Source organism: Eublepharis macularius, chromosome 6 (assembly GCF_028583425.1).
Source record: "Eublepharis macularius isolate TG4126 chromosome 6, MPM_Emac_v1.0, whole genome shotgun sequence".
NCBI classification, from domain to species: Eukaryota; Metazoa; Chordata; class Lepidosauria; order Squamata; family Eublepharidae; genus Eublepharis; species Eublepharis macularius.
The window spans coordinates 24,548,108-24,575,588 of record NC_072795.1 but is presented as its reverse complement, the minus strand read 5'-3'; the positions used below and the strand labels follow the sequence as shown (position 1 = coordinate 24,575,588).

General features: G+C 44.2%; 1 protein-coding gene across 3 annotated transcripts; it reads left to right on the top strand.

Annotated features, from left to right (window-relative positions):
* The first annotated feature begins 1,071 nt into the window (after positions 1-1,071).
* Positions 1,072-25,273, top strand: LOC129332823 (uncharacterized). 3 transcript variants are annotated; one of them, XM_054984102.1, is made up of 7 exons: positions 1,072-1,261; positions 15,599-15,755; positions 17,742-17,835; positions 20,089-20,207; positions 22,132-22,274; positions 23,667-23,724; positions 25,140-25,273. In XM_054984102.1, exons 1-7 carry the CDS (start codon positions 1,251-1,253, stop codon positions 25,230-25,232), a joined length of 675 nt encoding a protein of 224 aa, XP_054840077.1. In that variant the 5' UTR covers positions 1,072-1,250; the 3' UTR covers positions 25,233-25,273. The 3 variants fall into 3 exon arrangements, with proteins under 3 accessions (XP_054840077.1, XP_054840075.1, XP_054840074.1); XM_054984100.1 differs by having other exon boundaries at positions 23,667-23,836; XM_054984099.1 differs by having other exon boundaries at positions 23,667-23,864.
* The last annotated feature ends 2,208 nt before the right edge of the window (positions 25,274-27,481 follow it).

Below are 27,481 nucleotides of genomic sequence, written 5' to 3'. Positions count from 1 at the left end.
TGAAGATAGCTTGTCTCCAACAGCAACACTTTGAGTCTGTTCCATGAGGAATGATTTAAACCAGTCCATGGCCCATCCCCTGATATCTGCTTCTGCTTCCAAACACATTAACAGGATGGTATGATCTACTGTATCAAAGGAACAACAACAAAGCATAGCCTTTGTCTACATTCAGACGGGGTCATCTACTAAAGCTACCAGAGCCATCTCCCCCATCACAATACATTTGTGAGCTAGGGCAGTGTATGGATTAGAATGCTGGACCAGGGTAGGGTTGCCATCCTCCAAGTGGAGCCTGGAGATCACCTGGAATGACAACTAATCTCCAGACTACAGAGATCAGTTCCCCTGGAGGAAATGGCCGCTTTGGAGGGTGGATCCATGGCGTTATAACCCCCCCACACACACATCTCCAATAGGGTTACCAACTCAGGGTTGGAAAATTCCTGTAGATCTGGGGGTAGAGCCTGGGGAGGGAGCTCAGCAGGCATGTGAGTCCATAGAGCCCATCTTCTAAAGCCCCAATTTCCTCCAGGGAATCGGATCTCTATAGTCTGGAGATCACTTGTCATTCCAGGAGTTCTCCAGGCCCCACCTGGAAGTTGGCAACTTTATTGCCTCCCTCCTCAAATCCCACCCTTCCCAGGCTGCACCCCAAAATCTCCAGGAATTTCCCAACCTGTAGTTGGCAAGCTGCTGCCAGGGAGATCTGGGTTCAAATCCATACAGCCATGAAGCAAAAGGGGTGAGCTTGGGCAAGTGACCTTCTTTTATCCTAACCCATTTCACAGGGTTGTTCAGAGTGGCAATATAGGATAGCCCATACCTTGAGTTCTTGGAGAGTGGATGGGCTAAAAATATAAGTATTATCAGAAATCAGAGAGAAATTAAAAACGCTGAAAATAAGTGAGGACATCACAGATTTGTCCTGCTTCTCAAGAGAATCCACAGCCTCCAGCAAACTTCGAAGGAAAAGGGGCCTTTTCCTATTGGCTAGAAGAGCAACACAGGAAATCCTTTGAGGCACTTAAGAGATTGGTAACAATACCTCCTAAACTGAACGCTGACAGACCGTCTCCCTGGTGATGCCGAATCCACAGAGTTCCGGCCAAGACCCTGAAGGGGGTTCTGCCTTTTCAAAGGGATGCTGTTGAGCTGCAACCACAGAGGGAAGAAAGATGGAAAGAAAAGCTTTTGCAGACAGGAACTAGCTTCATGGAAGCCTTGAAAACTTTGCCTCGCTGCACGCCATGTCTGAAAGGTAGGAGAACGAAAGTAACTTTAGTCTTGGCACTATTGACTTGACACACTTTGCAAAACCAAGATAGGGTTACAGGATTGAGTATCTTTATAAACATGCCGTTAACGGCAATTGAGAGCGGCTCTTGTGCGATGAAAGGCAAGAAGAAATATGTCACTTATTCATTACTGAAGACAAATAGCATCTTCTACAAAAATGGATTATTTATGAAAAGTTGGTGCAAAACAGCTGGTTGAGTATGATATTAAATATGTAATCATTATTGATAAGATTGCCATGCTGGTTATATATCCTCTGGCAATGGCTAATTGCATGTGATGCGGCTAATTATGTTAATTGTGCATGAACTGCAAGGAAGGAACATTTTCCATGTACAAGGAAATGAATGCCCAAATGTTAGGACAATAATTCACTTCTGCCGCACGGGAGGGGGAGGGTACATTAGCGGAATTGTTTCCAAATGGTTCTGTCGCTCTAGTCAAAGGTTCTAATAAAATACAAACAATATATTGTTATGTGTAAAGCTTCCTATGGTGAGGGGGGAATAATACAGGGAGAATATGAAGAATGGTCAACTTCCACCAGGTTTCTTGTGGTAGATATGTCTCAATTATCACCACAAATACTACTGTAGCTTAATAGTTACACAGCACTTTAAAGCAGTACTTCTTGATCATCATCATCATTTTATTTATTTATTTCGTGCATTTTTAAACCACCTTACAGCTAATGCATCCCACAGTGAGTTACAATTTAAAGAGGCAAAATAAAAAAAATACAAAAGATATAAAAGATACAAAAGTAAAATAAAAAGATACAAAAATAGTAAAATAAAAGATACCAAAAAAAAAAGATACAAAAATTCTTTCAAGCCATTGGTGGTCTTGGCCTGGGCTTCCTGGCTGGTCTAGCCCTCCCCTCAGGGCAGGCAAGTCTTTAGGCCTTTGGAAAACAGAGAACAGGCTGCCTTTGCCAGATTTTGCTTCAGGCCTTTCGTAGCCAGCCACCTCAGAAGCTTTGGAATACGTGGACGTGCCTTACCCTCAGTCAGTGTTGCCTGCTTTCTGACAAGGGTCTCAGGCAGATGCTTTTCACATCACCTACTACCAGCATCCAAAACTTTGTTAACTGGAGATACTGGGGACTGAGCCTAAGACCTCCTTCATGTGAAGCAGAATCACCGTCACTGAGCCACAACTTTCCAGAGGAGAGGCACAGACTGTTCTAAACCCCCTTGTTTCTCTAGCACCCACCAGGGCTGCCAACCGACCAGGACCAATGCGGTCTGGCTATGTGTTTTCATTTCTCAGGCCAGGAAGGAAAGGGGCAACACTGTCCCTACCATGTATATTTTAGCTGTGAATATTTGGTGGATATTCTGCTTTTACTCTGGGCTTTTCCTGGGGATCCAACCCAAACTCCAACCCAAAACCACTAGGCTTCACCTCAGTTCTTGCAGGAAAAAACTTCCTTGGCTCTGGGTATTAAGTGTCACTTTAGGCTCCTCTTCCAAGTGCCACATTTTATTTCAAGAGCTGATGACTGTACCCCCCCCCCCCACACACACAGGATAGTAATACCCTCCCATATAATGCAGGAGAATATGTACTCTATCCATAGTAATTTATGGCAATGCACATTCCTTTTTTCTTTTTGCTCTAAAAATAAGAAAAGACTGGTGTTACAAACATGGCTGCACTTCTAGCTACTGACTGATAGAAACCATATCTGGGGCAGGAGAACCAGATAGATAGGAAGAGGGGTACTTTCCCTATTTTCTACAGTGCCTGCCCCATGTTTGTGCCGTTGCTGATTTCACACATGGCTGCATTGGGTTACTGATCAGCCTTGAGCTCTGTAGCCCACTGATATATGATTAGCTTTTCTTATCACTACTTTTTGCTTTCCAAGACTCCTAGCCCAAGGTCTGAAATGACCCTTTCCAGTGCTTTCCCACACAGCAAGGAGAGGAGGGAGTTTTTTCTAGCTGAATAGTGCATATCTGTTTTCTTGTTGATGTATTAAAATAAAACATTCAGCGGCACCATAAAGATTAACAAAATTCAGTCCAGCATTATTTTTCATATATCAGAGGTCACTTCCATCAGATCCACAAAGGGTACATCCAATGTGTTCATCTGTCTAACAGATGTTCACTTTGTGCATCTGATGAAGTGAGCTCTGAATCCTAAAGGTTTTAAGGTTCTACTGGGCTTCAGTTTTATTTTGCTGCTACAGATGACCATAGTTAATCATCAGAAATTATCGATTTCTTTTGTATTAGTACAGTCTTAAACTGTACTAATCTTGCAGTAGTTGATAAACAACACAGAGCTGCCAGCACCAACCTCATTCAACATGAATTTTGTTTTGGTGGCTGATGGGGTTGCGGGTCGACCTGATCTGATTGTCTTTGGAGCGATTCATAAGACTGACACCTGTCTGTCTCCATTATAAGTAAGATTTTGGGGACTGGAGAGAAAACAGGTTCATTAATCCCATGTGTGTGTCAACAAATGGAGTATAAAGACATTTCACAACTACTAAAGCAAACGTACCTTTACGGAACATGGAAAGACTGTGCAATCCTCAGCTATAGAATGGTGTTTCTGCACAAAACCAGTTAATTACTAAAGTGCAGAAAGCTACCTATGAAGGCAGAAACAAGTCATGCAATCCTAAAACAGGTCCTTCCAAATCCCACCCTCCGAAAAGCTCAAGGTTGTAGCCCACATTATTTGTGAACCTTCCTTTGAAAAAAAAGGGGTATCATTTCAAATGCTTTCCATATTGTGTAGAAAATGCCAAGCACGTATTTGGGATGTATTTGATCTCATTTTGAATGTTCACAACTGGGGCTTGGATCCTATGCAGTGTGAGCTGCAGGACATAAATGGCAGCTTCCCTGCCTCCCGCTGTGCTCTTCCTGCTTTTTGCTCTCCAAGACAATACCGTGATCCCCCCACTTGTTCTCCATGGATCTGTGGCTCCCCGGGAATAGAAGGATCAAAATGAGGGATTGCAATGGAAGGAAATTCATTCATACAGATGAGTAATCACTTGGAGCAAGAACAGAACTATAGACAGGGTGGGGTTGATTGGTTTAAATGGAAAAGGGGGTCTTACCCTCCAACCAGAACCTTGAATATAATTTGAAAACTCCAATTTAATAATGAAAGACTGTTTTGTAGAATGGGAAACTTCTTGGTTGAAGGTTTGCCACTGAAACACTTGTGCTTCAAACTCCATCCAACCTGCCGCTGTTCCCCCAGCTCAGGATGGATTTTGCAAGATAATCATCTCCCCTTCTGTGGAAGTGATCCTGAAACAAATCCCCCTTTTTTATCTGCCATGACTCCCAGTATGGCATAGTGCCTGTAGGGGGAAAGGGGTAACTTTACTAAGTGATTATTTATTTAAAGAAGGGGCTGTTATAATAAGCAAGTTGAAACTTTGGAGCTGTTCTTATTCAAGTCGCATGTTTCTGTCAGTAGCAATTCATTGACTCTGTGGTATTCACAGGCCTGATTATATGGCCATTTCCACACACGTTGAATAATGCACTTTCAATGCACTTCCGCAATCCTTTTGAAGTGGATTTTTTGTTCCACACATGGAAAATCAGTTTCAAATGTTCACTAAAGAGTATTGAAAGTGGATTATCCAATGTGTGTGAAAGGAGCCATTGTGTGCAAAACACATGTTTAATGGGGAGAAACCCCAACTGAACTCATAGTTTACATATGATGCACTTACCTTCACAATGGTGAGGGGCTTTGGGCTCACAAGCATGTACACAGAAGAAGGAGATGCTTCATCCATCCCTGCTTTCCACCCAGTGCACTTTTGCAGAAACAAATAAGCCATGGGGCAGGGGTGGACTGTTTGACTTACTGCTGGAGATACGTGTCTCCTGAGCAGACACATGAAAAAGGCAGTCAGACTAACACCACACCCACCACAGCTGTTTTGTATCTGCAAAGCATGCTGGGTAGGAAGGAGGGTCCAACAAAGTCTCTCCTTCCTCCATGCACGTATACTCATCATGAGCCCATCATCTCCCCCCCTAAACCATTTGGAAGGTGAGCACAGCCACTTGTAAAGTGCAAGTTCAGTTGGGGTTTCCCACCAATACTCATGTATAGCGCTCGTGTAATCAGGCCAAAGCATATTGCCCAATCTGGGCTTAAAGTTCTGGATCCCAAAACCAGGGCTCATTTCGAGGGGGAACGTGCAGGAACGCAGTTCCAGTAGTTCCCCAAAGAGGTCACATGACAGGTGACCCTGCCCACCTGACTCTCAGCCATTTGGGGCCTGTTTCAGCCTGGATTGGGGCCGAAATGTCCTGGATCGGGCCTCTGATGGGTGGTGGATCACTCTCCCGCACAGCAGCAGCCCGATCTTGACCATTTTGGGCCCCTTTTCAGCCATTTTCAGACCCTTTTGCCATTTTGGGCCCAATTTTGGCCCTGAATGGCCAGGATTGGGTCCAAAACAGCCAGGATAGGTGATGTCAGGGGGTGTGGCATATGCAAATCAGTTATGCTAATGACACTTCCAGTGATATCAAGGGGCATGGCATAGGCTAATGAGTTATGCTAATGAGTTCCTCCAGCTCTTTTTCTACGAAATGACCCCTGCCCAAAACAGTACCATTTCCCTAGTCTAATAAAAAGGTGTTTCCAGATCAAAGAGATGGGAATGTTTTCTCATTGGGCAGCCATCCAGAATTACCAGTCAATTTTCCAGTAGACTGAAAGATTCCACCCGGGTCCTTAGTCACTGTATCTGCCAAATACTATCCCCCATAGACAGTCTCATCCTGCCTGATTTCATGACACCCTCCTTCCAAGATGTGTGCTGTGGCCAAGTACAGCTCCAGTCATATGTGCCTGCTTTTCCAACAGCATCACACATTTACATTGGAGATGAGGCAGAAGACACTTGACAGTTTAGAAAAGTTTCCATGATTCTTCATTCGTTTCTGTCGCCCCTCCTGGAAAATGGCAACCTCATCTAGCAAGAAAGGCTCACCAATACCAGAGCCAATGACAGATGAACATGAATGTGTGCATCAGCCCAAAGATTATTGAATTATGTCTAGAGATGGGCACAAACCGGGAAAATGGCACTTCATTGCAGTTCGTGGTTCATCATGTTTCACGAACAACGGACCACAAACCAGCATGAAATTGCCCGGTTTGTGAACCGGTTCATTTGGTTCATGAATACCTCACTTCTGGGGCAGCAGAAGGTCTGCAGAAAGCCCATCCCCCCATTGCCTAGGAAACTGATTGATTGGCGCCAGGCTGTCTGCAGTGATGAACCAAAAAAACAAAACAAATGAACCAGCCTAAAAATCGTCGTGGTTCATCCCAGTTTGTCAGAAATGCCCTCTGACAAACAAATGGTTCACAAACCAAAAAACGGCCAAGTTTGTGACAAACTTTGGTTTGTATTTCAGTTCCTGCCCACCTCTAGTTATATCTCATCCAGCTTGTCCCCAGAAATCTATTCCCAGGTAGCCTAAAATGCTAGCAACACCACCTGAAGAAAGTCTTCTCCTGTTATAAATTATGGTGGAAGAGGATGAAAAACACCAAGACCTATCAGTGTAGCAGATTTCAGTTAGAGCATTAGTGAAATGCATTCCTCTCCGAAGTAAGAACTATGATTTATGGTAACAACTGATTTCTCACTACAGGCAAAAAGAAGGAAATAACTCTGCCTAGATAGACAGCATAAATTTCATTTTTCTCCCTTAATGGCTGACCTAATAGAGAGAGCGTCTCCCAGTGGGGCTGTACAGAGAGTCAGGCCAAGCCAACGGGCTTTCCAATCAAGGCAGAAAGTTGGAATGGTTTAAAATATAGTAAGCTGTAATTGTTTTAAATTGCATCCCATTTCTCCTGCCTCAATTAGTTTTTGCTCACCCTAAAGAGGTAATGATTTTTTTAAAAAAGGAAGCAGGACCATCTAACTGATCACCTTTTCTACATTCAGTTTTAAAATCCTGTGACTATGCAGTTACAATCAATGCAAACCTAGCATAAACAAGCAAATAATGCACACATAAGCAGTCACCTGCAAGAACTTACAAGGGGAATTACATTTTCCCCTCCTCCGCTGTTTCCTCTTTCCCTTTCCTGGCAGTCCCCATAGCCTCTTTTATTTCCCTGTTTCTTTCTCTCTTGCCTCCCCATCCATCAATCAATCTACCTTTATTTCCCCCCTTATCTGCAGCTTTTCCTCCCTTCCTCCTCCTGACAGCCTCTTCCCTGGAAAACTATGGCCAGATTGTGTGGTGCCTGCTGAGCAAGGTTGCCAGCTTTGAGTATGGAAATTCCTTGGGATTTCAGGGGTAGAGACAGGGGAGGGAAGAGTTTGGGGAGGGGAGGAACCTCAGCGGGATATAATAGGGTTCATCGTTCAAAGCAGCCATTTTCTCCAGGGAAACTAGGGTTGCCCATCCTCCAGTGGGGACAGGGGATCCCTCACCACCACATTCTAGCTGTATCTGAAGAAGTGAGCTGTGGCTTACGAAAGCTCATACCCTACCACAAATTTTGTTAGTCTTATAGGTACTACTGGACTCTTGCTCTTTTCTACTGTCAAAGACAACAATCATGTCTCCCCTCAACCTCCTCTTCTCCAAACTGAACTGAACATTCTCCAAACTCTTCTCCAAACTGAACATTCCCATGTCCCTCAGTCTATCTTTGTAGGCCTTCATCTCCAAGCCCCTGATCATCCTGGTTGCTCTCCTCTGCACCCGTTCCAATTTGTCCACATCCTTTTTGAAATGAGGCCTCCAGAACTGCAGACAATACTCCAGGTGGGGCATGTCCAATGTGATATATAGTGGGGCAATGACATCCCATTTTCACAACTCTTCTGAAAGCCAGCATTGCCTACCCGTTACAGCATCAATCTAGTACCCGTGGTCAAATTTCCAGTCTACTATGAAGTTTGCTGAGTGAATCCCTTCCTGACACTCTCTCCCTTAGCCTACCTACCTACCAGGATTGTTGTGAGAGTAAAATGAAGAAGAGGAGAGCGATGCAAGCTCCTTGGAGGAAGGGTAGAATAAAAAATACTAAATGAATCGATAAAACCCAAGGAACACATTTCTACAGCTAACACATCTGTATGTCTTGCTAGAGTCAGAAATATATAAAAACAGATACTTTAAAGCTCAGAAACACCTTCCTTAGATAAATAGCTCCCTTATGTTACCTTTTACCTCCTTGTTAAGCACCTGGCTGTACTGAAGAGTCACAGCAGCTAAAAGAGGATTTGTTTCAGGGTCATTGAAGCATAACATTGGCAATGTTCTTGAAAAATCCACTTTGAGCCAGGGAGAATCGAGACTGGGTTATGTTGGACAAGTTAGATGGATGGAGTCTGGCGGGCTGACATTTTTGGAGGTCACCATCTTTTACTCTTTAAAAAAAAAAGAAGAAGTGTTCTTATTCTGTAAAGAAACCCTGTCTTTAAATTAAGGCTGCCATCTCACAAATCATGCATACCTTTAAAATAATTCTTAGGCCAGCATAGCGTAGTGGTTAAAGTCTTGGACTAGGATCTGGGAGAATCAGGTTCAAATCCCCACTCTGCCATGGAAGCTCATTGGGTGACATTGGGCCAGTCACTTTCTCTCAGCCTAACTTAACTTATAGGAAGATAAAATGGAAGAGGGAAGAACAATGTAAGCCATGCTGAGCTCTTTGAAGGAAAGGTGGAATAAAATGCCATGTGCATAATGGCATTTTTCACCACTATGACACACAAGAAGGTGCATTATACTGAGTCACACAACTGATCCATCAAGGTTAGGGTTGTAAGACACATGACTGGAACCCTGGAAAACTTCAGGGGGGCGAACATGGGAGGAAAAGATGTCCTTGATGTTTTGATGTCACTTCCAGGTTTTAGCTGGAAGTGATGTCACTGACATTCTAGAGTTTCACTGCTCTCTATGGTTGATGAAATCCTAGAGCATTGGAGATATCGCTTCTGACTTTTACCTGGAATTGTTGATGTGTCAATGTCTTCCCCTCACCAGCTTCCCCCTGTTGCTCAAATGGGGGAGGTGGGAGACAATGACAAGAGATCACCTGCCATAGCAGGTAACTTGACAACCCTAATCAAGATCGGTCTTGTCTACTCTGACTGCTAATGGCTCTCCAGGGTTTCAGGTGGAGGTCTTTCACATCACCTACTTCATCCTTTTAACAAAAGCTACTTGGGATTGAGGAAACTGCAATGAAGAAATCAGAAGATTGAGATTTGGAAGAACAGCTGTGAGAGAGCTAGAGAAGATCCTTAAAGATAAAGATGTCTCTCTGGGAACCAAGATCAAGATAATCCAAACTATGGTATTCCCCATTGCTATGTATGGATGTGAAAGTAGGACAGTGAAGAAATCTGACAGGGCGAAAACTGATTCATTTGAAATGTGGTTCTGGAAGAGAGTTTTGCAGATACCATAGACAGCCAAAAAGACAAATAAGTGGGTTCTAGATCAAATCAAGCCTGAATCCTCCCTAGAAGTTCAAATGACAAAACTAAGGCTATTGTACTTTGGTCACATCATGAGAAGACAAGATACTCTGGAAAAGTCAATCATGCTAGGAAAAGTGGAAGGCAGTAGGAAAAGAGGAAGACCCAAAACTAGATGGCTTGACTCAATAAAAGAAGCCACGTCCTCCAGTGTGCAAGATCTGAGCAAGTCTGTTAATGAAAGGACATTTTGGAGGTCTTTCTTTCATAAGGTTGCCACAGGTTGGAGGCAACTTGACTTCACATAATACACACACACACACACAGGATTGCATTTAAGACTTTCTGTATGCAAAGCAGATGTTCTTCCACTGAGTCATGGCCCTGCTGTAATGTGTCAGATGATTGTACTCTGTAATACAAAGAAAAGTCATCACAGGATGCATAATTCAAAGAGGGCCCAAATCTTTGCACCACAGCATCTCATGTGCCTATTTGGATGACAGCAGCACAATAAATCCCATGTCTTTATTGATGTACTAATAGATGGATGTAAAAATAGTTTCCCAAGCCAATTGCAGAAGCCCTTCTGCCCCCTCACGGTTTTACTGATTAATGTTCCTACACTGTTATTATCCCTGGAAAGGATAAAAGACAGACACACTCTCTTTCCCCTTCTTTTTCCCCTACAAGGGCTAAAAAGTGTTGAGGGGTCCAATCAGTGAAATCATGCGACAGTGGCGGGGGAGAGGGGCGGTTGCAGGCAAGGAATCTTGAATCTTTTATCTTCTTTCCTCCACCAATCCAAAGTCAAGATCCTGCATCTTTTAGAAATGCTGGACCAATCAAAACACTGATGTTCCAGCATCACACTGGTTAAGACACTTTAGTATTTTATGATTCTTAGGCTGAATTCAGGTGAGGCACTGTGTCACTTTGTATAGGCTCAAGCTGTTGTTTAAACTGCTGGAACATGTACAAGGCTACTTAGGGCCAAACTAGATGAGATGGCTGCCCCTGGGGGTGCCCCACTGTTTTGTAGGCAAGAGTTCCCACTCCTTTGAACTGTCCTGTGGAGCTCTATTCTGGCCAGGACCACCACAGTGTGGGGGAAGAATGGGCTCCTTCTTTCCCCCTCAGCCATTTTTCTGACCCAAAACAGAACCGGAGTGTCTGGACAAATAACTCCTCGATTTCCATTTGGAAAAATGGTGCAGAGGGGAAGGCAGGATCCCTCCTCCCCCCACACCATGGTGGTCCCAATCAGAATCAGGCCCCATAGCACAGTTAAAAGGAATTTCCCAGTGGAAACTCACCAACAAAATAGTGGGGTAACCCAAGAGATCACCATGAAAACATTCTATTGTCTAGTTCAGCCCGTAGCACACCAGAGATCTATAGTCCTTGTAAATATAATCAGGGCTCATTTTGAGGGGGGACGTGTTGGAACGCAGTTCCGGCAGTTCCCTAAAGAAGTCACATGTCAAGTGGCCCCGCCCACCTGACTCTCGGACATTTTGGGCCTGTTTCAGCCCGGATTGGGCTTCTGACGGGTGGTGGATCACTCTCCCACTCAGCAGCAGCCTGATCCTGACCATTTTGGGCCCCTTTTCGGCCATTTTCAGCCCCTTTTTGCCATTTTGGGCCCAATTTCAACCCTGAATGGCCAGGATTGGGTCCAAAACACCCAGGATAGGTAATGTTAGGGGGTGTGGCATATGCAGATCTGTTATGCTAATGACACACTTCAGATGATGGCAAGAGGCATGGCATATGCTAATAAGTTATGCTAATGAGTTCCTCCAGCTCTTTTTCTACGAATTGACCCCTGAATATAATTGATTACATTTTTTTCTCACTCAGGGAAATGTACAAGTTTCTTCCTTCCTCAGTTCTACCCTTGCACTTCCCCTGTGAGGCTGAGAGTCACTTGGCCCAAGGTCACCCATGGCAAAATGAGGATTCTAACGCAGATCTTCCCAGCCCCTATACTGCAATGGGCTGGTGTGCAAACAAAGTGCCAGTACTTATTTTGCATGAGTTGCAGCATGGTCTAAATGTCATCCTTCCTGATCCATGCACCAGGAAGGCTGTTTGCATTGCCAGTCTCATGCCTAAATTGGGGTATATGCTGTTGCTTTAGAGGGAAACTTCCATTACCGTCCTTACCAGTGCATTTTACAGTTCCCTTCTGCATCGGTTATAATCATGTATTGTGACAGATCATGGGGCTTGTACAATAACCGGAGTGTGGCATGCCACATCTGCTGTGCTACTGAAGATCAAAAGGAATCCCCATCAAGGCATTCCGCAGCAGACATCTCTGAGCCTTTAGAGGTGTCCATTTCTTTGGAATCACAACGTGGAACAGTGTACCATTTATGCTATAAAAGACAAACTCATTTCAGTTCTGCCCACCAAATTCCTGTGGGTCAGATTTAGCTTGACAAGGTAGGATAATCAGTGGTGAGGTAAGACAAACGTAGGTTTGTCAGGCCTCCTGCTATGGTGTGAGATCTCCTGCTAGCAACCCTCTCTTCCTGCCACCACTTGGAGGGGCAATGGGAGAAAAATTTAAAAAATTTCCATCAGGCTGACAGCTGATATCACTTCCACGTTTTTCCTGGAAGTGACATCAGTCCTCTTTTGGAATTGCTAGTAACTCTATGGTAGAACCTGAAGATCATCCAGAATCACAACAGGTTCCAGACCATGGAGATCAGTTCCCCTGGAGAAAATGGCTGTTTTGTCATTACATCACACTGACGTGCATCTGCCTCCTAAATCCTGCCTACGCCAGGCTCCACTCTGAAATCTCCAGGAATTTCCCAACCTGGACTTGGCAGTCCTAGTTCCAAGGAATCTCAACCGTCTTTGGGATTTCCCCTTGTCTCCCCCCAAAACCCTTCCTGAGACTTTGGGGTTCACAGGATTCTGCCGCTACGTGCTACTTTTAGAAGGAGAATCTCAGCTGTTTGTTCACGAAGCTTTTGACTAGTGGGTAAGAGTTTGATGCAGTCTCATAAACACCCTTTAAGAAAGGGAGTTTATTTAAAGAACATGCTGTGCTCAGAAACAGCAAGGCATTTTCTGACCTTTTAGGGAAATAGCTGGCTTAGGCAAGTTGAATTCCAAAGTGAGAAATGGGCCTGTTACTACTTTGTAGCATAGAATTTTCTAGCATAGAATTCCTAGCATGGACTTTGCAGGTTTATTTCACTACTGCCACAGAGAGTCAACATTTTCATTGAATTATCTCCCGCAACCAAAATATCACTTTCCTAATCAGTCCACCAATTCAGACTAGAGATGAAATATTTCTGGGAAAATTTTTTGGGGGGGGGGACTTGCTTTAGCAACATGATACTACTTGGTGTATTCATGGGATTTAAAGGAGTAAGTTTTCTACAACAACAATTACAAATATACCCAATATTTGAGAGAGAGTGAGCGAGCATGTGTTTATACTATGATGTGAATAAAGCTTTGTCTTAAAAATAATTCTGCTCATTCTAAAGCAGAAAATATTTCATAGGAGTTTCTCTTACTGTGCCCCCATATTTCCAATTTTATTATAGGAAAAACAGGAGGGGGGGAAAGTGTTCAAGGGGGTAGGAATTCAAATTTCCCTGATCCCCTCCTTGCATCTCTAACTCAGACCCCATCCAATGCTAACCATCGTTGCACACAGAATGTGAGATGAGATGGACTTTTTCTTAGATCCAGCACTATTACAGTCTTATCAAAGGAGTAGCATATTGAAAGCCGCAATAAACTCTGTGCATTCCCCAAGATCATTTTAGCACCATGTTTCACACCATCGTGTACATTTATGTATTTTAAATGTTTTAATGTAATGTAGCATCAACTCTTCAAGCTCTTTCTTTGCTTTTCAGGCCGTTAAAATGATCTCAACAATGATGTAGCATTCACAGAGCATAGGTGCTAGCCCCAGTGGGTCATTTATCACAGGCTTTTTCTGGGGGCTGCCTTGAGCTAGGTGTATTAGTGTAAAGCTCTCCTTTTCCAGAGCAGTAGCTTGGTAATATATCTGCTTCCATGCCCTGCATCTGTTCTCCAATACCACTTGAGGTGCTATGGAATGGCCTTGGTGCTGCCTTGGAGAGCAGAGCCAAGACTTCCTAAGGGCTTAACTGCATGATACATTATTTACAGGTCTTGCCTGGGCCCTGTTGGCCCAGATGTGTGCTGGAAGTACCATGCATAGAACTGAATCCACAGGCATGCAGGGTTTGACCATGGAACATGAGGAGAAGGAGTTTAAGCCTGCCCTTATGTTATTTTTCCAACCTGAAACAGTTCCAGGGAGCTCCCATTTGCCAGGGTTGGCAGGTTTACCAGGACAAGAATGGCAACTGTAGGAGAACTGGGAGTGGGAGATATGCGGGCATACATGTGATGTCGCCAAAGTCATTACACTACTGGGTACAACCTGGAAGTGACAAAGGAGCTTTGCCACTTCTGAGTTATACCCAGAAGTGACATAGCGACATCAACGACATCACTGTTTTTTTATTTTATTTTTCTCCAACCATCAGCCCAAGGACTGGCAGGCAACAGGGCTTGTTGGCGGAGGCCTCTCACCATAATGGGAGGCCTGGCAAGCCTACCTGTCAAGGAAATCGGCATTGGTTTCTTTGTTTGTTTGTTTACCTTATTTGTAGTCCGCCTCTCTCACTGAGCCTCAAGGCAGATTACACCTTGTGAGTCAGTACAGAAATGATGAAACAGAGCTTAATGAATTCTAAGACTGACCTATTAAACAACATAGAACTACACAGTAAGATCATACTTACAGCAACAGACAGTACGTAGTAATACACAGGGCTTTTTTTCAGCTGGAACGTGGTGGAACGGAGTTCCGGCACCTCTTGAAAATGCTCACATGACTGGTGGCCCCGCCCCCTGATTGCCAGACAGAGGAGAGTTTAGATTGCCCTCTGGGGCCACTGGACATGTGACCATTTTCACTGAGGGTGATTTAAACTTTAACCCCCCCCCCCTTGTTCCAGCTCACCCAAAGTGCAGTCCTGAGTTCCACCACCTCTTTTCCCAGAAAAAAAGCCTGGTAGTACATAGTAGTAAAGTCAATGGTCCCTATATCTTTACTCGTGCATCTCTTTGAGACCACTTCTTTACAGTACAGCCCTCCAGTCCTATCTAAGTAAAAAGCCCTCTTCCAACAGTTTACATAAGTTTCCCCATTGGGGCAAATAGTGTATCTCCAGGAGGTAAACCAGATAGAGGTGGGGAGGCTTAATACCCATCTCCCTATGTTCTGGGGACCCAATCTGAACATGAAACTTCCGTGTACATCTGGTTGACAGGACATGGAGTAGACTATGGATCCCTAAACAATATATTGAGTAGTTAGGCCTCAGGAAGGTTTGTGTGTCAAGAATGGTTAAAGATCTTTCACTGCGCAAGAACGGTAAGAAAGATGAATTTTAGTAGAAGCAAAAATAAATAAGCTGACAAGAAGGCACAAAGGGAAAAATGTGATTCAGGCTGTGGGATCAAGTCAGAAGAATTAGAAGCAACATGCACATTTATCCAGATACAGTATTGATATATTTTTGAAATAATGTATTTTTATAGAAATCTTATAGGGGCAGGAATGGGGAGAGAAGAAAGAGAAGACTGGGTATTGAATAATGTTTAGATGCAGTTGTGAGAGAAGGTGGGTGGGTGGGTCAGAAGTCCAATAACGTGCCTTGCATCTGAGCTCAAAAATCCTAGCAACATAGTTGAATCTCAAACACAGTTCATCAGACCAATAGCTGCTCTGTCCCTTTAAAACGTTTACCTGCTTAGTTCCTCAGGTCTGAACAACACCAGCTGTCTTAGATTCAGTGCCTCCTATTCATCCCCCTGTTCTGACCTCAGTGATCCCGAAATCCCTTTGCCGGTGCTATCATCAAGGAACAGAGAACTCCTCCAGCAGAGCCGCGATTCCGGCATTGCCTCTCCAGTAAGCATTCTGGTTCTGGGGTCAGTGGAACGAAGCACAAGTTGATGGTAACCTCATTATTAGCATCTCCGACTGCATCGCGATAGTGCGATCTTTCTCCCTTTCTCAGCCTTCTAAGATGAGGGGACAGTTATTGAAATGGTGGATGGAGAGGTACCGTATGAATGGACTGAAGTAGCAGGGAATGCCAGCCCACCTGACAGTCTTCCCTGTCCACCCTTCTGGGGGCAATTTCTATCCCTCACAGAATTGCTTCCTCCAGCTTCATTATAAAAGTTCATTATATAACATTGTGAAAAGTTTGGTGTATTGAACGGTCTTATTTTCCTCTCCGTTTCCCATCTAGGCTTGCCAGTCCCCTGGTGACTCCCGGCCATCTCTCATCTGGCTGGTGGGTTGCAAGAACAGCGCAGTGAGGGTGAAACACGCTCCTATGTGCTCCAGAGTACCCCTTCTTTGCACTGGGAATAACGTCATTCCCAGCATAACACAGAAGTCTAGTGGTTTGCGGGTTGATTTTTACTCAATTGGCCCTTGGCGTGACTTGTTACTCCCCCCACCCCAGTTACCCCACCATCCCCTGCTTTCACCGTCTGGGGACCTGGCAACCCTATTCCCATCTCATAGGCCATTTAGTGTGCCCCCCTGCTCAGTGCAGGAAATCCAAAGCTAGAACATTCCTGACAAATGGCTGACCAACTTTGGTTTGATGGCTTCCAGCAAAGGAGACCCCATTATCCAACCTTGCTCATGTGACAACGCAATGCTTTTGCTTCTGCTTTCCCCAAGTGCTTGATTTGGAGCTTCAGGTTTTAACCAGACAAAACTCTGGGAGATCCATGACCAGAATTTTTTTAAAAAATAGAAATGGTAGACGCACAGGTTGGGGAAAAGAGGGTTAACTATCTCAGGAATAGTCTGGCTTGGGATTTTCTGCATTGAGCAGTGGGTTACATTATGTAGTTTCTTCGATCAGAACTAACCCTCCAGGGACAGTAAGAAGAGAGTTGACTCATGACAGTGCAATGGAGCTAGTTTTGATTGGCAAAACTGCAGAATGGAAGAGTTAACCTGCCAGCTGTATATGGCCCTGATTTGAATTTGACTCATGCACAGCAGCCGTTTCAATTGAAAAAATCCAGTTGTGGGTCTCCCAGCACCTAGCTGTGGCAGACTCTCAGCAGGGGCACAGGTGAGATAACAAAGAAGGGCTGTGTCTTCAACAGGGAGATGGAGCTTAAGGCCACGATCCAACACGAAGTTGCACATGCTTCAGTCCATTGTAATCAATCGTAAGCAGTCTGGGTGGTGTCCCATCAAGTTGAATTGCAAGGAGACTTTTTGTAGGGGCCTTGGGTTGTCTGCCCTCAGCTGGCAACTCTTTGGAGACTGGGGAGCAGCAAATCACCTGAGCAGTGTCTGGCTAGACCACAATGTCCTTTTTTACCACAGAGTTTCAGTCCAGCTAGACTGCAATGTCATTTTTTACCATAGAGTTTCAGGAGAATGCTAGAGCAACACGGTAACATCACTTCCACTTACAAAACCAGAAAAAACTTTGTGGCTTCACCGTACATTATTTCCTCTCTTCCCATTTACTCCCACTGGTCCATTGAGTATCAACAGGGAATGGGGATGCTTTGGTGGGGGGCTGCCCACCAAAAGCAGGCAAGTGGCACCCCTACAAGGGCCACATGTGACCAACAGGAATAAAAAGGAATAAAAGGACGGCTTTATTTCAAATTCCAAAAACTAGCCTGGGGCGGGTGGGGGATACCTCTGCATTGGAAACAATCCAGCTGCAAATGTGACGGTAGAACATGCTTTCATCTCCATTGTAGCCGCAGCCACTATATGGGTATGAACATGCATTGGAAATTGAAAATTCCCATGGGGTGGGGTGGGGAAATATGGACACTTTGTATTGGTTAATTGTCATATGTCAGTTAAGGAAATGTATACTGATGTTACTCCTCTGTTTTCAAGCTTCCATCAGATTCATTCAAATATCTCACCTGGCACGAATTAGAAGAGCACGATGTTCAAGGGAGTCAAATCCGCTGCCCCCGAGTGAGAGAAGGTACCCAAAAGAATCTGGTTGGTAGCTAGTCTCCATGGACTGGGACTATGCGGACTGGGACCAATGTACCTGCGGGACTGCCTCTCCCCATATGAGCCCCAGAGGACTCTTTGCTCGAGCGATAAATATCTATTAAAGATCCCTGGCCCTAGGGAGGGCCGGGGCTTTTTCGGTCCTGGCCCCAGCCTGATGGAGCACTCTGTCTTATGAGACTAGGGCCTGGCAAGATTTGTTAGCATTTCGCCAGGCCTGTAAGATGGAGCTGTTCTGCCAGGCATATGGTTGATGCTAGGCGGTGCCCCCCTCCCCCTGGTCGGGGGGAATAAAGTATATACCCTCCCGTCCAATGACATCTTCCATCTCCCACATATTTTTCTGGTAAAAACGCTTTGGAGAGGTGAAAAGGTGATCGTCCAGATTATGTGCTGCTATGCTTCTTGTTTCTATATTTATATAGATGTGGTATTTTAAACTGTGGTCTGTAGTATTTTATGTTTTTAATGGTAATAATGGTTTGAACTGTGTAATGTGTTTTAAGCCTTGTTGTGATCTGCTCTGAGCCCGCTGGTGTGGGGAGGGCGGAGTATAAATTGAATACATTAAATTAAATTTAATTAATGGTAGTTAAAAACAGGGGGAATGTAAGAAAAAAATCCAGATTGGTGATCAAATCATAGCCAGGAAGCTTGCTGGAGAGTTGTGTAGTGATTAGGATGTCAGACTAGGGTCTGAGAGGTCTGGACTGGAATCTCTACTCTGCCATGGAAGCTTGATTTGGGGCCAGTCACAGACACTCCACCTACATCACAGGGTTGTCATGAGGATAAAATGGAGAAGGAGAAAGGGCTGTAAGCCACTTTGGGGTTCCCAACATGAAAAAAGTGGGGTATAAATAAAGCAAAATAAGTAAAGAGAGCCCATCCATTCCCCAATGAGCATGTGCTACCCTGATATAGATAGCTTCCACTCATGTATAATGTTACTTTAATTGAATCAATCTATTAATTGATTAGTTGGTTGAAAGGTGGCTTATCACTTAATGAAAATTCATTACTCAGTAGGCTGTATTAATTATAATGATCAATAGGAGTTAAATAGTCTAACTGTGGTCAGGATCGTGGGCAAGAGAAACATGACCGTTCCTAAGTTCCTAAAGGCTGGAGTTATCAGATGATAGAAAAGAACAAAAAGCTCAAAACCTGGCAATATTGATAAAAGATATTTGGAATGCGAATCAGCTCAAAGCATGCTGGTTTGTTCTCCTGGCAACTGCCACCATCCCCAAAAGCAATCTTGAAAGCAATACAGTGTGGCAGTCCATTATCTTAACTATGTGGACTTCCCCGATACGCCAAATTTGCTATCTAATGTGATGCTTCTGGTACAGAGATAAGTTTTGCCAGGTTGCGTTGTCTTGATATTAATTCCCCACTATTCACCACCGTGAATACAATTTCATCAGAGGAAAGCTATAATCCACCCAAACAGGAATGAGAAAACTATGCTATTAAATATCGACTGGAGACAATAATTATCATGCAGAGTTGGAGACAGTAGTCCTTTTCAGTCACTTAGTTACCGCTGCACGTACCAGAAGTGCAAGCTGTAACATAGTGGTTAAGTGGTTGGACTGCAAATCAGCACTCTGCTGGTTCAAATCCCACTACTGCCATAAGCTCAGCAGGTGACCTTGGTAAGCCTCTCCTCTCTGCCCCAGCTCCCCAGCTGTATTGTGGGGATAATAATAGCACTGACTTTGTTCACCGCTCTAAGCGGGGCACTAATCTGTCTAGAACAGCAGTATATCAGCGCAGTTATTAGTATTATTATTATACAACCATCTCAATATGCATGATTGGCATTTTGTCTGAACAAGGCAGAAATCCTGATTTTTCTAGGTATGCATTTGCAGGTCACAAAGCTGGAATATGTGTACGTTGCCTAATTCAGATAAAATGACCATCATGCCTATCAAGACAAACACAAGTGGTGCGCTGTCCCATCGTGCATGGTAGGAGTGCAATAAATGTAACAACTGAAGGCTCTTCTGAATGGAGTTTTTGGGGCGGCTCAGCTTCTCAACAGCATTGATTTCCCCCAGATCCTGCCGTGGTATTGTTTGCCAGTCATTACTCCCCCTTGCAAGTTTTTCCCATGTTTTTTCAGCAAAAAGAGGGTGTGAAAGAAACAAATGATACAAGCAGCAATGCAGTGCTGGAATGAATCTTGCACTCTCTCCCCCTCCTGCAACAGGACCTTCTGCCGAAGACTGTTTTTTCAGAAGAAAACATCACGTTCACTATGGGAAAAAGCAGGCAACGGAGAAAGAGAAGTGGGAAAAAAGGTTGCAAGAGAATTGGGAGGACTGTCTGGTGAGCATTTTTTGACATATTTCTAGAAACACTCCCTCCACTAGAGACGCGCACAGACATTTTTCTTGTATTATTTTCAGTTCTTCCACACTTGTAACTTATTTTCTTTACCTGTAATTTATTTTCTGTTGCACCTGCTTGAATTATTTTTGTCTTACTCATTTCCATCAGTTTCACTGGGAAACACATTTCCATCTTTCACCCGACTAAAATGAAATAATCTGAGATTGTACCCCGTTACCCTTGGCACCCTCCAGGCTAAACTGCAACGAGATAAGGGGAAGCGTGCCCGCTTGAGAGGTACTTCGAATTCTCATTTCCATGGCACCCCCAGGGAGGGATGATTCGGAACGCGGGAGTCTGCATCCTGCCCCCTTCTGTGCCTTATTTCACTATGCTCCGATGCTTGAGATGTTTTTCCTCTCTGAGCCTGTCTGACTCCTGGAATCAGAATCCAGCCAGGAGAAAACAGCTACTCAATGTTGCTATTTATTGCAATCAGACTGTTTATATTAACTTTATTAAAGCGTGAATGGGAATTGGGTTTGGTTGTGATGAGTTATCATCCAGTTCTGCATCCTTCTCCTTCAGTAGACTCTGCACTGGTAAGTGGAACCAGTTACAATGGTTGCATTAGCAATCACTGTAGTTGCAGGGTGTCCTAAGCAGAGTTACACCCTTCTAAGGCCATTGGACTCAAGAAGGGTATAACTCTGCCAAGGACTGCATTAGAAATCTTCAGCATGGTTAGAAAGCTTCTGGCTTTCCCTCCCCACTCCACCTGTTCTCAGTTACAGTACACTTTTTCAACTGGGGGTGAAGGTTTTTGATACCATCCACATCTACAAACTGAGACCCAATTTGGTGTAGTGGTTAAGAGCGTGGGACTCTTATCTGGAGAACCAGGTTTGATTCCCCACTTCTCCACTTGAAGCCAGCTGGGTGGCCTTGGGTCAGTCACAGCTCTCCTAGAGCTCTCTCAGCCCCACCCACCTCACAGGGTGATTGTCGAGAGGATAATAATAATAACACTTTGTAAACCACTCTGAGTGAGCATTAAGTTGTCCTGAAGGGTAGTATATAAATCAAACGTTGTTGTTGGTTGTTGTTGTTGTTGTTGTTGTTGTTGTTAAAAAGCATTTCTCCACTCCCATCAACAATCTCTGGTTTATTCTTGGCACCTGTGGGCAAAGCAGCTGTCTCCACTATGGTAAATAGAGTGAATGTCTACTAAACAGGGCAACAAAGTTCTTCCTGTGCTTGGGTCAAAATTAGCATCCTCATTCGTTTTCAGTCAGATACAACAAGTACACAAGACTCACTAGAAAAGACAATAATGTTATGAGAGGTGGAAGGCAGTAGGAAAAGAAGACCCAGCGTGAGTTGGTTTGACGCAAACAAGGAAGCCATGGCCTTCAGTATGCAAGACCTGAGCAAGGCTGTTAACAAGAAGACATTTTGGAGGTCGTTAATTCATAAGGTTAGCACAGAACACACATTCAATAGGGAACCAATTTGAGGATCTAGGGCAGGAAGCTCATATACAAAAGCAAACACTCCCAGAGTTATCTGACTTAACCCTAAGTAGCTTGGTCAGTTTGCTAAGTGGAAAGCAAGGCCTGACCTTACATTGCACATTAGTGTAGGAATGTGGTAAACTCCATGATGAAATGAATGTCTGTACAGCTTCTGTGTTGTACAGAAATTAGCAGCACCCTTTAACTTAATGGGCTGAGAAGGGAGTAACTGGGGAGATTTGCAGTATAAGAGAGCAATCCTTGGAAGAAAGTGTACTTAGGACTGGAGACTGTAATCTAATTCATGCTGTGAAGGACATGTCATGTGCAGAAGAACTGAATTACAAGTAAATGAAAAGAAAACAAAATAGAAGTAATCTGTTTGTGTGTTCCTTTCCTTCTTGCAGAGTTTAAATCTTTCATATCAGGATCTGGGTGACCTTTATCAGGTGGAAAATTTTAAAAGGATTCTCCGGCGATTGATTCGAGTGGAGAGGCTTTGGTTGGTAGACAACTTCTTGACGGATCTAAGTGCCATATGCTTGCCAAGGTAGATGAGATTCTATCAATTTTTTTTAGAGAATTAACTCAGTTAATGGAAACGTTATTCCATGTATCTGTAATCACATCTGCAAACAGTATTGTCAGGGTGCGAGTTCATTACAGGACCAAAGTTATTTCAGCATTTGATACTTCATTCAGTGTAGCAAATGATGGCCAGGGCAATATTTCAGTGAAGTGGCTCTCTAGAAATTGGTCCAGAGTAAATGCAGCACTGAGAGTTTCAATGGTTGGAATTTCCATGCATCTCTTCTCAATTATGGCAGCTATGTGGGAAAAAGGCTTTGGCACACATGTATATGCTGTGTTTCTTTCCAACAAGGCAGATAGCAGCTCCATGGAGCCAATTTAGCCCAGGGCCATGGCACAGGAAGAAGGAATAAAGCCCTTACCCTGTGCCTTTGGTGACCTACTCAGCTGCTCTTTACAAATAAAAGATGCTTAGAAAGGCCAGCCAGAGAAATCCCAGTGCGGTTTGGTCCCATGGGCCGGTTCATACAAATGTTCATGAGATGTTGCAGACTTCAGCTAGAGTTTTGCCACTTCTGTTTGCACACAAGAAGGCATTTGTCTGAAAACTCCTCAATTATGGAATCAGCCTTGCCAGAGAGTAGGTTAGGGTTCCTCCTGATAGAAGAATAACTGCCAGAAGAGCTCCTTCTTTTGCCATGAAGGCAATGCTAGAAGCCGTTGGTAAAGTGATACCAGTCTTTAAGAGGGGTTGTTCCCATACAATACCATTCTGGCTCCCGTTTCTAGAACCCAGAGGATCTACTAGTGATATGAGAAGGAATTCTGCTGCGGTGGTGACCTCACAACATAGAGCTACCATCACAAGGGCCTCTGTGTTTTCCAGAACCTTTTGTGTGGTTTAAATTTTACTTATTTATGTAAGACATTTAGATGCTGCCACTTCACATACCTGTTTGTGGGGGCACACAAAATAAAGCAAGATAAAATCATAAAAACATAAAATCATTAAAATGAGCAATAATTAAGAACCAGCCAGTAAACCCCCAAAGCATAAAAACCACAGAAAAGCCCAGAAGCATTAAAAGTGCCATAGCATGAAAATACATGAAAGCTTAGAACATCATTCCATGATTTTGTGTGGTATGCCCTTCAGCCAAATGACTCTGCATATGAACGAAGCTAATATATGTGGGGCAAATAGGACTTCAGTGAGCGTAACTGATATAGTACAGGAGATACATTGTTATTGGCACTAATGTAGTGCCGTTGTTTTCTGAGAGGCCGCACCAGTGTAAATGTCTAGTGCTTTGCTTCCTAAGCAAAAAATCCATTTTTAAAGTCATTTGTGAGTTGAAACTACTTCTTTATATGTGGTACCTGCTAGTTCACACTTTTATACATTTTACAGATGCAAAGAACTGAAACTCAACAAAAATCATTTTACATCCTTCAAACAGCTGCCAAAGGTACCCGAGATTCGACATCTGTCCCTAGAAGAGAACAATATTGAAACTCTACATGGGCTATCAGGCCTCAGACACACTCCACTAGAATCTCTTGTTCTCAAGAGGAACCCCTGTGAGTTTCATGAAAACTACAGGCAGCTGTAAGTTTTAGCATAACGTTGCAGTGTGATGAGAGATGAGAAAATAATGGCTTGGATCCTATGACACCCTCCCAGCAAAAGAAAGGCTTTTCTCCATGAAGCCTTGTTTCATCTGACAAAGTCATTCTTCATCAGATGAAGTCTTCCTCCCTTGAAGCACAACTTAATGGAAGAGTATCATAAGATCCAACATAAGAGAAGGGAGTCATAGGGTTAGATTCAGCCAATCTTGCTTAACCTTTGCCCAGTTCTCCTTGTTACGGTCCCCCTCTCATGTGGCTTTTGTCCATGCAGGTCCAATGATTGCCAACAAAGACCTCCCCTTTTCACCAGCATTAAAATGCTTGCATCCCTCCATCCCCTCTGCTTCAGAGAGGTAGCCGCACTGTATATGGTAGCTGAAAAGCTCTTGTACCCATTTCACAGTTGAAACACACCGATCAGCAACGTGGCACATTTACTCAGTACATTGTTGTAGGTCTACTGGCACTTACCAGGGTGGGGCCAGAAGGAGCTCCGGTCAATGACATCAAAAACTCTGATCCAGCCGATCGATCACAATCCTGCTTTTGGGCAGGCAAAATGGTCTAGTGTGCCCCTATTTGGCATGTTTGCCAGTAGTTGCCTGTGCTGTTCTATGTGTCTCTCCACTGAGTCCTTTTCAACTTATGCACATCTTTCTTATACTGTGGGTTGCCAGCTTCAGGCTGGGAAATTCCTAGAGATTTTGTGGGTGGAGCCTGCCTGGGGAGGGTGGGGTTTGGGAAAAAGAGGGACTTCAGCTGGGAATAATGCCATTGAGTCCACCTTTCAAGGCAGCCATTTGCTCCACGAGAACTGATTTCTGTCACCTGGAGATCAGTTGAATTTCTGGGAGATCTCCAGCTACCACCTAGAGGTTGGGAACCCTACTGTGGTTTCAGCATCTGGCAATATTTTCTTTTTGTTGCAAAGCCTACCCCTATATTTACATTTAACTGCATCATTGGGAAGATTCAATTTTTTCAGGCTGTGGTTCAGAATTTGATGATACGGTGACACATTCACAAAAAACCTTTAGATGAAGAAGAAGGCAAAGAGCAGAATGTCACCATGCGGTGACTTTCCCCCCACTGCAATTGAAATTCACTTGAATGTAAAGGCTTGGCGGCTTATCTACAAATGTTTTCTGGCTACTACGTTAGGACATGACAGTAAAATAACATGCACTAGACCTGGCTAACAACGGGATATGAGAAAAGCATTAATTTTCTCCTACGTCTTGTTCTCTCCCAGCGTGTTCTCCAAATTGCCAAACTTGAAGATGCTGGATGGAATCCTGAAATTGCCAGAGGATTATCCTCCACCAGTAACCAGTTTTCTGTCTAAAATGTGTACCATACTATAGCATTCCTTTTTGTGATGGGATTGAAGGGCTTGCCATTTTTAATGAAATAAATACTATGAACGCAAGAAGTCTCTCATCCTGTTCATGGTCAGGCCTCAGCACAAACTGTGCCCAAAGTTTCCAAAATCGACATCAAGAAAAGCCACTGTGCGGAAGTAATGAAAGGCCATCCCTTGACCACTAGAAATTCTGTTTAGTTAGATACTTCCTTTCTGTCGCTGCACTGATGGAAATTCCACACTGTGTAATAATCTCCAACAAAATGATGGGATGGGATGGGAAGATGAAAACAAGCAGAGGCAAGTACCTGTTCTTATCACTGTTATAAAGATTGCTTCATGTACAGAGAAAGGGAGAGATGGTTACGCAGGAGACAGTTCTAGGAGAAGGGGAGCCGCACTGCAGGTGCCGAGGGCCTGGATGTCTTGTGTCTCCCAAAAAAACACCCTGCTGAACAGTCACTGGTGGAAGCAGTCCATGGAGGAGCAGCAATGCACACCATTAGGTGCCAGAGTGGTCACCACCAGTGGAGAGTAGTGCCCTTAACGCTTTCCCAGCTGGCTGTTTTTCTGACTCCAAATCAGCCCCATTTTACCCCCACCCTCTCCAGTTCCAAAAGCAAAATTTTCAGGGGGTGAAACAAGCAGCTGTGTGGGCATAAGTGGGAGCAAGGAAAAGAGGAAAGCATGAAGCTCCCCCACCCCTGCTAGGCCTTTGCTCCCAATCACCTTGATCCAATGCATCTTTCAATTTTCCTTTTAAAAGGCCATTGGGGAATTTTATATCTGTGTGTATTATCTTGTTTGGCACTCCGAGAGGCAGTTGTTTTTACACCCTCATCAATACCTAATAATGGAATTTGGTTATTACAGAATCCAAAATGAGGGCAGTCCTGTACGTGATGAGTAAGTAATGACTTTTAAAAGTAAATCTTACAATATAGTCTTGTAAGAACCACACAACCAAAAGGAGCCCTGGGAACTCTTTATTTACAAAATGGCCTGAGAGAGTCAGAGGAAAATGCTGGCATCAAGACAGCACACTGACATCACTTCCAGTGCTTTGTAAAACCTCTTTGTTAGAACCATAAGAGTTTTTGCAAATCCTAGAATGTTCATGACATCACTTCTGTTTTCACCAGAAGTGACATCAGCATGCCAGCACAATGCCAGTGTACCCCCATTTCCTCCCGCCAGTGCTTCAGGCACTGGTAGGAAACACCAGATCTTGCAACCCTATTTCTGGGTCTAGTTTCTCCTGTATCTTTTATAGGGTCACCAATCTCAAAAGAGGACCTGAAGTTCTCCCAGAATTAAAACTGATCTCCAAACTGCAGAGATCTATTCCCCTGGAGGAAACGGCAGCTTCAGAGGGCAGACCCTGTGGCATCACACACCAGCTGAGTTCCCTGTCCAAACGCTGCCCTCCCAGGCAATTTCCTCTAATCACCATGAATTTCCCAAGCCAGAGTTGGCAGTGCTGATCTTTTATATGAAAATTACATATTGGTTTAGGGTTGCCATCTGCCTGTCCCCAGCAAGCGTTTGCCCAGTAATTCACTTGCTTGCCAGTGCTGATCATCTTGGTGGAAGAAAGTTGCAGAGGAGAGGGAATTGTGTCCAGACCTGGACGAGATGGTCAACACTCTAGGAATACTCCCTCAAAATTACTATGGTCTTTACCATAGAGATTTGGGGGGTTTCAAGACTGTAGACTGGGGTCAGACACAGCTGCCTCCACTTTCCCCTACCACGATGATCAGCAGGCCTAGCAACCTTACATAGTAGTTTGTTTCTTGCCTGCATCTCAACCTGCGTTTGCAAATCATTTCTCCAGTCGCAAGCCTGCTCTCAATGATCTTTGGGGGCGGGCAGCTGCAACTTTGCTAATCGTCTTGCTCGGGGAGGGGGGGGAAGCTTTCTCTAGAGTATTTCCCCCCCTCCCCGAGCAAGACGATTAGCAAAGTTGCAGCTGCCCGCCCCCAAAGATCATTGAGAGCAGGCTTGCGACTGGAGAAACGATTTGCAAACGCAGGCTTTCTCTGACTTTTAAGGCAGCGATCCTAACAGTTCTAACAGAGAGGGGAGGACTTCACCGACATGTCAGCTTTCTCCAGAGCATCCCCCACCCCCCAGCAAGACGATTTGCAAAAGCTGCTGTCGTAGGCTTTCTCCGTCTCTTCAGGCAGCCGTGCTAACAGAGAGGGGAAGGAACAGAAGGAAAAGGGGTG